The 14602-nt window shown below is 40.9% G+C and overlaps 1 protein-coding gene across 1 annotated transcript in view; it reads left to right on the forward strand.

Annotated features, from left to right (window-relative positions):
* Positions 1-1606: 1606 nt before the first annotated feature.
* Positions 1607-14602, forward strand: part of LOC108966882 (elongation factor-like GTPase 1) — a 19011-nt gene continuing 6015 nt past the window's right edge. Inside the window, exon 1 of the mRNA XM_018930018.1 lies at positions 1607-1791. Within this exon, the coding sequence (XP_018785563.1) occupies positions 1612-1791 (180 nt within the window). The 5' untranslated portion in view covers positions 1607-1611. The remainder of the gene's footprint in view (positions 1792-14602) is intronic.

The following is a 14602-nucleotide window of genomic DNA, read 5'->3' on the forward strand; positions in this document are numbered from 1 at the left end:
TACTGCCGAGTCATTCGCATGCCGCTCGTTCGATCGGCCGCTGCTGACGCCGTTCGAGCCGTTCGTATGGTTGTTGTTGTTATGGTCTTCTCCATTTCATCTTATTTGTCTTTGATTCGAATAGTCTGCTTACCTGTTGCGTCGGTGAGCGCCGCCTCGACGACTCCGTCCATTCGTGCACTGCGGACGCGGTCAAGACGTCGCGCGGCGAGTTGGCGCGAGTGCCAATCGGCCAAACAACGTCCGGTCCAGCGCCGGTCAACCTGCTCTACGCTTTCGTCTCACTTTCAAGAATATTCTGACCACTATGCTGGCAGCGCGAAGTCGGCACTTAACATTGCTGGTGTTGTAGCTTTGTCGTATGCCTTCATATGTACATCATATGTGTGAGTGTGTGTTTGTCTTTTTTAGAGTTATAGCATGCCGTTGGCGGTTGTGGTTGTTGTTTTAGCGCGCTCCATTGGCTCATTTGGAGCTTGGCGAAACATCCGAACCCCAGGGCTAGTGTATAGGTGTATGTGGTTATGGTGGCAGGCCGCTGCTCTTCATCTCCAGCTGCGTTGATTTGTTGTTTGCATTTGGTTTAAATGTGCGCATGCCAAAGTGGCCATAATAATAACAATAACAAAAACCACTTGGGATGCTGTATAATGAATGAATGAATGAAAAACAGGAATAGTTTGGTCGTCAAGCGCTTCCTGTCCGCGTGCTTAGACAGTCTCCGGCGTTTTTATTTTTAACAACTGCAAAGTCAGCATTTTCTCGTTGCTGAAAAAGTATCGACCTTGTTTTCGTTAACAGTACTCTTAGAGTTGAGCTTCACAAATTTGGTTGTAAGACACTGTGAACTCAATAGAGATTTCGGCACAGCTATCATGCAAATACTGTTTTTATTGAAAGACCAATATCGAAAATATGGATCGGCGGCTGCGGAAGTGTTGGGATGACGGCCTTGGCTACCGAAGTTCACAAGAAAGGCAGTGTAAGCCGGGTCGTTGTCGTGGTGGAACTTCCAATCGGCTGCGATGTCTAGCTCGACTCGATTGACCCTTCGTTTGAATCTCTTGAGGACTTCCACGTAAAACTTGGCGTTGACGGTTTGTCCAGGAGAAACGATTTCATGGTGGACGATACCTTTGAAGTCAGAAAAGACAATCAGCATCGTTTTCACTTTGGATTTTCTCATTGTTACCTTTTTTTAGCAAGCAGATCGTGGCGTGTGCCACTCGCCAATAAAAGAGCAATTATGTTGTGCTCCATCAGGACAACGTCGGGTCACACTTAGATAGGGATTAGCTTGAAGATCCGAGATAACTTCTATGATAGTGGCATTATGAATTTAACTTGAAGATTGAAACAAGTTATCGCACAACACGCTGCGTATTTGACCTAAACGCGAAGATACCGACTGTGTTATTTAAAACTTTCAATTTAGTTTTACAAAAATTATCGATTGCTTTTTACTAGATTACTTTCGTTTTACTCGATTAAACTTTAAGTTTTCATCAATTTCTACTACATTTTTCGAAAACTTATTTCCAGATCTACTGAAACCTGTCACACAATAATTTTATCACTCTCTTCTCTATCTCTTCCTTTATTCCAGGAAAAATGTACGCTGTAATAGGTCGGCGTCATGGCAAGATTCTTTCTGGCGATTCAATCCAAGGCAGTGGCAACTTTTCTGTGTTGGCCATCTTACCCGTCATTGAATCGTTCAATTTTGCACAGGAAATACGAAAGCAAACGTCGGGACTTGCCAATCCACAATTGATGTTCAGCCATTGGGAGGTAAGTGCAAACAAATTTTTCTTAGAAAATCTCCTTCAAAAAGTCATCATCTAATATTACATCACTACATTTTCTATTCGCCGATTCCGAGTGGATTCGTTCCGACTTTCTGCTTTTCTCTCGTAGATTGCTTTGACTGCTTTTTAATGTGGTTTTATTGACGCAACAAATCATTTATTGCAAATTCTTACAAAAAAACCCCGCTTCCGTTCGGAAGCTGATCAATCGCGCCATTTACGCGAGTACATCGATGTCGATTTGCCGATTTTTTACAACGAAGCAATGAATTTCCAGTGACTAATCTCTACATGAGTAAATGATAGTACAACTGTGTTCGGTCGTCACGCTTGGTCGATGCAAAGCCAATGACTTCTTCCCGAGTAATTAAATCAGCTGTTGAAATAAATTGATCATTTGGAGAATCATCAAAGTGTGCTGTTTTTATCTCATTTTTTGCCGTCTCATCTCTGAAAACTTAATACCGTGTCGCAATACCATTTACCATATTTCCTACTAATTATGGAAGGGCTAAAATTGAAAGCAGAACCAATGCTCTAAATCACCGTGGCTCAATCTGCAGCGCTGCCCTTCTGTCGGTGAGTCGCTTCGAAGCTGGCAGCTGTTTTAATTGCCAGCGTCCTTCCGAGTGATTAACCAAAGGTTCCACTTTCGTCCCCCAAAGCCCTCACCTCCGGCATGCCTAGCGATATTCGAGTACGGGGCATGTCTGTGTTGCCAAGCGATTTCATATTGCAAATTAATGTCGCGTTGCTAATATTATGTGCCTTTTCATGTTTGAAATCTCAGTTTGACGTCTGCGAGCTGCTTGGAAAGTTTTGCATTTTTTCTCTCAATATTTTCGTTAAATATCGGTTGGTCAAACCCATTCCTGTTTGCCGTCACGACATGTGCCCGTTTATAATTATGATGATGATGTTATTGCTAACTTTTTGTTGTGCCTTTTTTTTTTTGCAAAACTTTTTTGACTGTTTTTATGGATTCTGATTCGTTTCGTTGGCTTATTGTAGTTGTATGCTCAAGACTAGCAACAGCTGTGAAATCTGTAAATTTATTGACTTTTACGGTTTCCCTGATTTACGTGTAGAGACATGCAAAATTATAGATATTTGAGCTTTTAGGAACATACGTCTTTGAATTTTTTGCGTGCTCTGAAGTGTCACTGAAGTGTCAAAATATCAGCCATCACCTGTTGAGCCTGTTGGAAAGGTGTCCGTTACAATTGGGGGTATTAAGCTTTATGTTAATTGGTTATTCTAAGAGTCCATTTCTTGGCACATGAAGCAACAAAAGAGCGCTGGTGAAAATCAGTATCGGTTTAGTATCGAAAATGCTGGGCCTTATTCTAAGCGGAGTGGATTTAGTTCTTTAATTTGTGGAAGTGATTTACCATATTCCATGTACCATAGACCCCGGAGTCCACACGAAATTTTCTAAGCATTCATTCGAATATTTAATCTTTCCTGATGTGAAATGACAGAATTTATCGAAAACATGCTTCTGTGTCTGCGTCTCGTTTGCATCATGAGGTTTGTAATAACCAGAAGGAAACTCAGTCGATTTAGCCATGTCCCAACTAATTCTTAAGTTTTCGAGATATCGATCTGAAACTTCCGTTCCACTTCAAGAAATCTATATTCGGTAACCACATTCGGCTTGAAGGTTGCTCATATCAACCAGGGAAGGTAGAAGGAACCAGCATATAACTAATATATACCACGATATACCATTTGGCATAAAATGAGCCCTCCGGCATTCATATTAGTTGAATATTGCTCTCGATCCAATATACTCAATTTTTAGTTTAGATTTACCTAGATTTAACCATCCAATCGTTTTCGTACCCACGCACTGAAGGGGCTGGACTCAACTTAGCATCATCGTCAAATATATTTAGGGAATATTTATTGCCGGAAGGAAATGGAAGACAGTTGAGTACAAGATACAGTATATAGGGGCTACTTATAGACAGTTCCTTCCATTCCTGCCTCCTGATTTGGAAAACGCACAGAAAAACGATTGATGCCAGTTTCTTGTTCATATTTCAGAAAGTCAGAGACAATAAGGCGCGCTGCTCTACATTACTTTTTGAGGAATTCCAGGTGTCAACGATTATTATACTCTTGATCTCAACAAAGATTCAAAAGAACCACCAAAGCAATATTTAAAACTCCTAAAAATGTTCGATTAATTTTCCTATCTCGGATTTCAGCGAAATAAGAGCTATAAAGGCCTTGAACTCGCTGGCAGTGAGCTCAAAGCTAGTCATATTAAACCTGTACGGGTGCGTGGTCACAGCGAAATGCTCGGAAATTGTAAAGCCGACGAGAAAAACACTCTTTCCTAAAGTCCATCAAGATTGAAACGAGCAAGGGTTTCCCCATCTTTTTCATTCTAAAGGTCTCTCGCGAGCTTAGTAAGCGTTATTTCGGAACTAGGACATGTGTAATTGGGAAAGCATTCTGCCCCAGAGCGAAACGTGAAAGGTCCATTCAAAGCTCACATCGAAAAAATGATAGAAGCTCTAACGGAGCTCTATTCAGTTTTTGCCAAACTAAGGTTGAGGCATCCACCTCACCATACTTTTTTATGAACCCGCTAAATTGGCTATAATTGATATAACCACGACTCAAAAAATTTATAACAGACTTTGTCGATATGAGACAGTCTTTTGGTTCCAAACCTAGGAGTTCTGGGCATCACGACTAACAGGTGTCTCGTCCTGCCTAAGTATCATTATTCATAGTCTCACCAAAACGAAGGAACCTGAAACTATGCGATAGATTATGAACTCCAATCATGAAATACCTAAGACCAGAGAACTAATCATACGGTCAGAAACCTGTAAGGCTTTTCTGTAAAAATGAATTCGCAACGTCTGCAGCCCTTGGGTCTTACACACACATTACATATGTATGCATAACAACTTGTCGTTCGCCCATCCATTGTTTGCAATAAAAATGTCACTTGACAGTGCGACAATCAGCTTGACAATTGAAACCGTTAACCAAAGCCATTTTGTATGCGCGGCAAGTTCATGTCATTATTACAACTGCTCTCCTGTTATTATTATTGTTGTTGTTCTTGTTATTTTCTTGGTTGCTCACGCTGTCAAGTTGTGAAGTTGACGCGCTGCTCTTGTTGCTGTTGTATGCTGCCGGCGCGTAGGTGGAGTTGTCACGTGCACCGGCCACGATAATTGCATTACCTCGCAAGCAAACATTGCAAGCGGCCGGGCATGCGCCGCCGTCGTACGAGCGCTCGGCATGCGAGCATGTGATGAAGCCTCGACGCACTTGCCAGGAGACGGCGTCGCCGTTGAGGCGGAGCTGACACATGACGTTGCATGTTGCATGTTGCTTTTATTATTGTTATTAATGTTGTTGGTTGTTTGCCAACACAGTTTATTTACCGCTGCTGCCGCTGCTTCTTTCTCAACGCATTGGCTTTTTATTTAATTTAATTTTGTTATTGTGGTTGTGCGGTTGTTTTGCTTCTTAAATATTTATGTTGTCCGCGATGTCGCGGTGATAGTGTCTTTGGTGTTGATGTTGATAATGTTGTTTGTATTTGCATTAGCTGTTGTTGTTATTGTTGTTGCTGCTGATGTTGTCATTGTCGCTCTTGTCACATGTGGCACAAGGAAACGACCTCAGTTCGTGCAATATTGCTTTGCGGTATGCTTTTGTTGGTGCTTTAGCCAACTGTTTATTGTTGCTGTTGCCTCATTATACTAGCGTCGTTCACATTTACTTACATACAGCCCAGCAATAGCAATAGCAGCAGGTTTAAATTACAAGGCACCAACTGGACTGAGTTTCTTCGCCAGTTGGCCCTGTTGCACGAATGCCAAATGCCCACACACACTAATACACAGGTACGTGTATGTATGTATATGCACATAGCACGCGTTTTTTAGCCAGACTTTTTTCACAAAGTAAACCAACTGTCGCTTAGTTTGCGCACATTGCATAACCGTCAGAGAGTCGCTGGCTTCGCTGGGCGAAGTTTGAAAGATTGTACAAATCACTGTCCATCACTCGGCCGGACTGCCAGCTGCTTGAGTGGCATTTCAGCTGCTGCTACTGCTTGCCACGGACTTGAGGGCCAGCTGAGGTCACACAGCCAACTTGCATAGTTAAAAGAAAAGGCTTGAAATATATATATATATATATATATATATTTTTTTTTTTAATAAATACTTTGGTTAGAGAGCATCTCTCACTAGCTTAATTACTTGCTAGTGAATTTTGTGGTTGTATAAAGAAGCGTAGACAATTTCAACATTCCTTTGCCAATCTGCTTGGTTGTCCATCTAACCGCCTAGCGGGTTTGAATGAGTCTTCAATACAGTATCAGTCATGTGGTTTCTTCGTTCGTTACGTTCATTACGAAAATTTATGTTTTGTGAAGATAATATAGCAACCGTTGCTAAGAGTCTATAAGACTAAGACCGTGGATAGTCGATTCAGGGCCGTTCGCAGTAACTCGGACTGACGTATGGAAGGTCCTGGTGCATTTTACGTCGAGATATTAAATTAATAGCATACAACAAACAGCTTTTGCAAAAATTGAAGCCTCTCGACTTTGCCTAGCGACAGCGCTTCGCTCCATGTGCTCTTGAAAAGTTCCTAAAAGATCCGACCTTTTCGAGGCAAATTTTATCCAGCGATGATTTCTGTCTCAATGGGTATGTAAACAAGCAAAATTTCTGCTTCTGGGACGAAGAACAACATGAAGAGATTCAAGAGCTGCCATTTCATCCAGAAAAAATAACGGTTTGGTGTGGTTTGTGAGCCGGTGGAGTCATCGGTCCATATGTCTATAAAAATGATGGCGGTGAGAGGGCAACCGTCAATGGCGACCGACTATTTGATGACTGAAATTGAAGCTCGTGATCCCGGACATTTGGTTTCAACAAGTAGGCGTCACTTCCCACACTTCGGATCAAACCATGGTCGATTAGTCATCAATATCCTGTGATATCACACCGTTAGACTTTTTCCTGCGGGAATATGTAAAGTCTGAAGTCTATGCGAACAATTACGCTTCGATTCAGAACAACACGAGTGTCATTCGCGAGTTATCAGACGAAATACTCGAAGGAGTCATCGAAAATTGGACCCAACAGATGGACTATCTGAGACTAGCTGCAGTTGACATTTCTTCAAAAAATAAGTGCCAGAGAATGCTCCATCAAATGATAATAAACAGTCTCTAGTAAATTTAAAGTGTATATGTTCTTTCTTTAAAAAATTAGGCAACCTCCCTTTATAAGTATACACCTAGTGATGCCAAAAGGAATGCTAGCTTTCACCACTACGTTGGCGTATGATAAAGAGAAGTTCAAATATTATTTACGTGAACTTTGGGGAGAAGTAGTGCATAACGGTATTTATGGTCCTTTGCATGTTGGTCATTGCGAATATTGCATTCGATAGAAGATGAGCTGTATGAGTTATACGACGACATTGACATAGTTCAGTGAATCAAGAGACAGTGGCTGCGCTGGCTAGGTCATGTTGTACGTATGGACGAAAACACTCCAGCTCCAAAAGTATTCGAAGCAATACCCCTCGGCGGAAGTAGATGAAGAGAAAGACCTCCACTCAGTTGAAAAGACCAGGTGGAGAAGAACCTGGCTTCGCTTGGCATTTCCAATTAGTGCCACGTTGCGAAAAGACGAAATAAGTGTAAGCGGTGTCTACGCCAGTAAGAAAGAAAGAGCTGTTGATAAATGAGATCAAAGGGACCTCGATAGTAGAACGTTGAAAGCTTAAAATGAGTAGCTCCAACAACTCCGATCTAAAATAATTATTTTTTCCTTAGATGAAATTGGAGTCTACAAGTTTAAAGTTCAATCTACAGCTAGTCTCCTCTTCCAAAATCTTTTGCGACGTTAAGTTTAAAGGAAATATTGGTACAGATGCGATGTAGAATGAGAAATTCAATTCCCTTAAGCTTATTAGCTTAGTTAACAACTCTCTAACTTTAATCTTCCCTTTTTGCCTCTGTCCTTGCAGTTTTCCGCGGTTAATTTAGCATTCAATTTTGTAGGCGGTATAACTAAAACCGAAAAAAAAATTAAATAAAATTGAGGAAATATTCAAAAACTAATTTCAGGAGTAGACAAGCGAAGGACAATAAACAAAACCGTTTTTTTTGTTTTCACTGCGCATGCGCTTTATTGTTATTATTATTATGGTTTGCTGTGGCGGCTACCGGTGCTTATTTCGAGTGCTGAAGGTTCGTGCTCGTACTCGCAGTTATTAGTTCTTGTTGTTGTTGGTGCTCATGTTGATTATTATGATTATTTTTTATTTCTTTGCTCGTTTGCCACGGCTGCCGGTCTTGCCGCTGTTGACTGTTACGGCTACCGGGCTACGCGTCTGCGCGCAACACACGTACGGCCGGCCGCACTTGCATGCACCACAAACACCTCTCACACATGCATGCAAACAAACAAATATGCAGAGATATGAGCATATCACCATCAGCCTGCTTGTTTGTACAAATATTAACACAAAGTACACATACATACACACATACATACATGTGGACTTACGAGTGGATCCTCCAACGTCGGAGCACAGGTTGTGACTCCACTCGGCTTATGCTGCCGCGGTGTTGATTGTTTTAGTTACTGTTACTGTTGTTGTTTTTGGGTTGGTGATGCTTCTCGGCGGCGTTGATGACTGTCCATTTCGCTGCGCTCAATGCGATTTTCTGCTTTGCTTATTGCTGCAGTTGTTTGTGTTCCACTTCATCTGCTTTCGGACAGTGTTGATGATGATGCAGCTTCTGCTGCTGTTGTTGTTGTTTGCGTTGTCGAATCAGAATAACCGTCGTTTTTTGCCGCTAATGATACCTCTCAATTTTTGTTGTGATGAAACTGCCAGCATTCGGTATCACGCGCGCGTGTGTGTGTGTATGCATTTGTCATTTGCCTCGTGCGCAACACGAGTTGAAAGTTTGCAGAAGTCTTCAGAAGCATACGAGTCCCACTAATGAAAGGTTATGCGCGTGTGCGTTTGTAAGCACGTACATATGTAGATTTGGTATGCTTCCATGATATGGAAGAAAAGCGTGGATACCTAAAATAGTACCTGTCATTTCTTTTATACATTTCTCTGAACTCGTTAACCGACGTGGCTGGAGATGAGCTGAGGCAGCATAAATACAATATTAAACGAAAGTAAAAAAATGGGTCAAAGGCAGAACTATGCTGGTCAAGGTTTGAATTCCATTCGGATACATAGTAGATTCAAGGATTCCTACTTGTACATACTGCTGTGCAGTCTTGCAGCAGGCGCTCGGGTGCTCGGGAGTTTCCGACTCCATTTAGCAGAACCGGCTGTTAGCGCCAGAAGCTATACCCATGTTGAATAGGTGCTATTTCGGACTACAGTATGCGTTAAGTACCTCAAGTAGCCGGAATTTGTCCCTCTAGAAAACAAAACGCTTACACAATGTTTAAAAAAATGTAAGAAATATGCTCATATCTCCAAACCGAAAGAATTTTCGGAGTATATTTCCAGACATAAGTACTTGCTACCGAGACTGCCTTTTATATTTCGGGATTCTAGAACAAAATGAAATTTTAAGAATTACAATTCTGAAGGTATCAACAGCTGCTTCAGGTGGCGGAAACGTTGACTTCTTAGTTTATTTTTTACGAACGGGAATAAAAAGAAATCATTCAATGCCAAATCAGGTCTATACGTAGGATGACACATCAAATCGATGTTTTGAGCACTCAAAAATGCAGTTGTTTCAGTCTATGTGTGAGAGCTAGCATTATCGTGGTGAAGAGTTATCCATCTTCGGCCGTTGGTTTCCCTGATTTCTTGAAGCACAAGTGCAAACAAATGGTTGTATGTCACGATATCATCACTCAAATATCCGTGAAATAATGAATGTATGTTAGTCCCACTAATATCTATAGTTGACTCAATCTTACGATTGGTCACATGACGCTCTTGCAATATCAGCTTGTGCACAGCATCAATAGTTTCCGGAGCAATAACTGATTTTAGACAACCTTTCCGACATTCACCTTGTAGGGATCTACAACATTGATTGATTTCACCATATCATCGTTAAACACTGGTCCTTGATGGAACTTCATTGCGGCAATTTGAATTAAATTCATCGATGTACTGTTGCTGACTTGGTCCACGTCGGAAGTTGTAAAAAATAATCGCGATTTAATTTTTTGGTCGAGAAGAATGTTTTAAGTTACTGTAAGCAGCACAAATAGATCTCGCATGCCAAAACGTGCTGAGTACGCGTACAAAAAAGTTGAGTTTCCCGATTGCAACACTAGTTTTCCCGAAATAGAAAGGCAACCTACCTATATTTATGGAAAAAATTAGTATAATATAAAATATGGTAGGAAGAAGCGATTAAGGAAAAGCTATGCAAGTTTCCGCAAATTCAGGTGAAGAATAAGTAGCGAAAGAGACAGAGAGCAATGCAGATGAAGATAGAGAGAGGAAATAACACAGAGATATCCAGGTTGCGACAGAGAGATATAGAAATAGAGATTTAGAGATAGAGATGACCTATGTAAGTAAATAAAAGTAAAATATAGATAAAAATAGTCCGGATAATAGTGAGGGAATTATATAGATAGAGATAAATATAGGAATAGAGTTAATATAATAATGATAGAGATGGAGATTGAAATAAAGAAGATATGAACATACTTAACGAGATTGAGATAGTGCTTGAAAGTGGAGATAGCACGTAAATAAAGGAGGAGATAAAGCTAAAAGACCTTATCTTCTTTATAAGAAAGCAAATAATTGCATATGTTAAAGAGGAATGACTGACGAACCTAGTTTCAGTGCGGTTCGAGCCTTAATGCGATTACTTTATGAATTTGGGATTTTTTGCTAAGAATATGTTTACTTATAGCAATTATTTTTGTTAGACATACAAATACATATGCAAATATATTTGTATATAAGGAAAATCAAAATATAGTAAATATTTATTGAGGAAATTGGTTTTTTGGTTCAGAACATTGCTTTTCTACGATCTTATATTAGAGTTATTTAATGCTTCGGTGTGATCTTGGAATTAGTGAGCGCTATTTCCGATGCATAATGTAACGTTAAGGTAGACCGAAATACTCATATACACAAATGCCTTAACGACTTATGTTAATTAAAATTTAATTTCGAGAAATGCCGATTCCATAATCTACTAATTAAGATTCAAGTAGATAAAAACCATTTAAATGCAAATCAATCGGCTGTTCATGCCACAGAGGAAACGATCGAAATTTCAATTTCAATTTCGGTTCACAAAAAAATTTTTCATTCCAATGATTTCCTCAAAAAGCCACCTTCACTTCACTTCATTGCCGCGCATATCAACAAGTCGGAGCGACTGGCCTAACAACGCTTTGCCGGAGATTACGAGTGTATTATGCATGCATGTGTGTTTGGCTTTGTTTTCTGGCCTCACGCTACAAATTCGGTAGCTGCTACATTTAAGGTGACGCGGTCGGATTGCAATGCTTAGCGCGCTTAATCTCAACAAGAGGCCAACAAAGCAAAGAGACGCTCGTAAAAATCAACAACGACCACAACAACAACAACAATGAGGACGTAAAAAATGAAGAGTAACGTATGAATAATCTGATAAGAAATTATTTGTGTAGCGGCATGTGTTCGACGCGCGGCAGGTAACTGCGTTGGCTGTCCGCCGACTACCTGCTGGCTATACGCAGAAGCGCTCTTTCTCCTTTCCAGTCATTCCTTGTTTTGGAACCAAGAAATCAGACTTTTTACATTTGTATGCTGATTCATGTGCGTGTGGATGTGTGCGTTGTTGCTTTTGTTGTGTGTGCGTATTTCAAAGCGTTGTGCTGGCCATTGTAAGCCGAGCACTAATGCGCTCCGCAATCATTTATTATGCTGTAGTAGTAACGGCTTTTATTTAGTAAACAGAATATCAACAATAATAACAACAACAACAACAACAACAATAGCAGTAATAATGTGGAGCATAACTGAAGAGTAATAAAACATTTCAGTACAATTCTAAGTGAGATTTGATTTTGTTTTCGTTTTTCCTGTCCATTTAACCACAATGGAGGCGATTGATAATACCCAAGCGATCACAAAAATCATACACATACACCAATGCTCATACATGAATCGCTGCGAACCCTTGTGTATGTGTATATGTCGATCCGCATAGAACAATAATCTGTCCAGGTAAAGCAGCGTATAAATTTTCCATACATATGTATGTATGTATGTGAGCATGTATGCATGTGTGTGTGTGTGCATCTGCATAACAGCTGCCGTGCATTAAAATATTTAGATCAGTGCGTCCGAGCGCATGCCCAGTGTCAGCCAACCAGTCAGCCAGCCACTTGAGCGTCTTCTTAACACCTGTATGCGTGTTTGTGTGTATATGCATGCCACCATTTGTTAAATGCACATACACACATCACTTTATATAGCATGGGCGTGCAGTCGTGGCTGTCAAAACGACATTCATGCCGCTCTGATCCGCGCGTGATAATTTCCTTCCACATCGTGTCTTTGCCTTTGCCAACATTTCAAATCACAGCTACAAACATACTCACACAAATGTACATATATGTGTGTGTGTCTATGAGTTTATATGTTCGTTTAGTGCCGCTGGGCCGATTATGATCTCCACGCTCTTGACCGTGCGTAGCCCGGTAGCTAACCGCGTAAATTGAGCCTGAAAGCCGGCGGCGATGGTGGTGGCAGCCCTTTGCGCCCGTACCCCGAACCCCCGGACACAGTCATCTTGCGCATGCATATCTTTTACGATCGCTCAAGTTGTACAGATTGGAACACACGTTCTTCACACACACACACACACATATACTCATGCATATAATATTCTCGTGTTTGCTATCCTCTTAATGTTGGTTTGCATTGTTTGCAGTTGGTTGTTGTTGCACTCGTGAAGGACACACTTGCCTCATCCTCTTAAAGCGTCATACTTATCTATATGCATATGTGCTTCAGTTTTGTTTATTTTTTTTTTTTTTTTGTTTTTTTTGGACCTGTTGCCGATCCTCTGCGCATAATCTCTCGCCCGGTCACGTCGTTTGTTTGCTGCTTCAACTGCTTTCGGTTGTTGTTGCTGTTGTATTTTTAATATGCATACTCCAACTCATTGTGTATGCTTGCTTCCTACGTCAAACACATGTCATGTGTCCAGCGCGTGTGCTCTTAAGACATCACGCGGCGATTTTCGTTTTGCTTTTATTTACAATTTTTTTTTTTTTTAGAGAAATTACGTTTCATGCAATATTTCACACTCTACTCTAGTAGATATTCGAAAAGCCTTAGTCATAAAAATTTTTACTGGTCTTCAAAGCAGTCATGTGATGCGTAGTTGGTTAATTCGCTGTTTGACGGTTCTAATAACATTCTCATCTTAGAAACGAAGACAAATTTGACAGAGATTCCACTTTATTGGGATCGTGTTGTTTGGAGAACAAAAAGGAGATGATTAAGATTTTGTTGTAATAGTAGAAAACGTCTCCAGAATTAATGTGGGATCACTGCAGATATGACAATCAATGATCGTATAAAAATCTGGGTCCGTTCCGCTTATGTAGCTCTGCTTTCTTGGAAGCCTCAAATTTTGGGTTCAAAGTTTCTTACCAATCTACAGCCCTTCCTTACACTGAAGTGAACGAATGAGGGCTTTGAATGCTTATGATCTTTGAGGACATGAACATTTTGAGGGATATGTTTAAGAAGATACCATTCTTTGAAAGAAATAGAAATTCAAGGAAAGAAACACAAGCCAACAGAGAAAAACTTTGCGTACTCCATTGTATCCACCTCAAATATTTTGAAGTCGAAAAGGTATTTTCGTATTTCTAATCCAACTTCTTCTTCTTCTTAATTGGCGTAGGACACCGCTTACGCGATTATAGCCTAGTTAACCACCGCGCGCCAGTGGTTTCTTCTTTTCGCTGCGTGGCGCCAATTGGATATTCCAAGCGTAGCCAGGTCCTTCTCCACCTGGTCCTTCCAACGCAGTGGAGGTCTTTCTCTTCCTCTGCTTCCCCCGGCGGGTACAGCKTCGAATACTTTCAGAGTTGGAGTGTTTTCGTCCATTCGGACAACATGACCTAGCCAGCGTAGCCGCTGTCTTTTAATTCGCTGAACTATGTCAATGTCGTCATATAGCTCGTACAGCTCATCGTTCCATCAAATGTGATATTGGCCGTGGTCAACACGCAAAGGACCATAAATCTTTCGCAGAACTTTTCTCTCGAAAACTCGCAACGTCGACTCATCAGTTGTTGTTATTGTCCAATCCTCTGCACCATATAGCAGGACGGGTATTATGAGTGACTTATAGAGTTTGGTTTTTGTTTGTCGAGAAAGGACTTTGCTTCTCAATTGCCTACTCAGTCCGAAGACACCTGTTATCCTACCTGTTATCCTACGTTGGTTTTCAAGGCTGACATTGTTGATGGTGTTTATGCTGGTTTCAAGATAGACAAATCAAACGACTTCAAAGTTATGACTGTCAACAGTGACGCGAGAGCCTAGTCRCGAGTGCGACAACTGTTTGATGAAAGGAGATAGGATCGTCTTGCCCTCGTTCACTGCCAGACTCATTTGCTTTGCTTCCTTGTCCAGTTTGGAGAAAGCAGCACTAACGGCGAGGGTGTTGAGGCCGGTGATATTAATATCATCGGCATACGCCAGCAGCTGTACGCTCTTATAGAAGATTGTACCTTCTCTATTTAGTTCTGCAGCTCTAATTATTTTCT

The sequence above is a fragment of the Bactrocera latifrons genome, unplaced genomic scaffold (genome assembly GCF_001853355.1).
Source record: "Bactrocera latifrons isolate USDA-ARS-PBARC rearing strain unplaced genomic scaffold, ASM185335v1 scaffold_170, whole genome shotgun sequence".
In the NCBI taxonomy this organism is placed as follows: Eukaryota; Metazoa; Arthropoda; class Insecta; order Diptera; family Tephritidae; genus Bactrocera; species Bactrocera latifrons.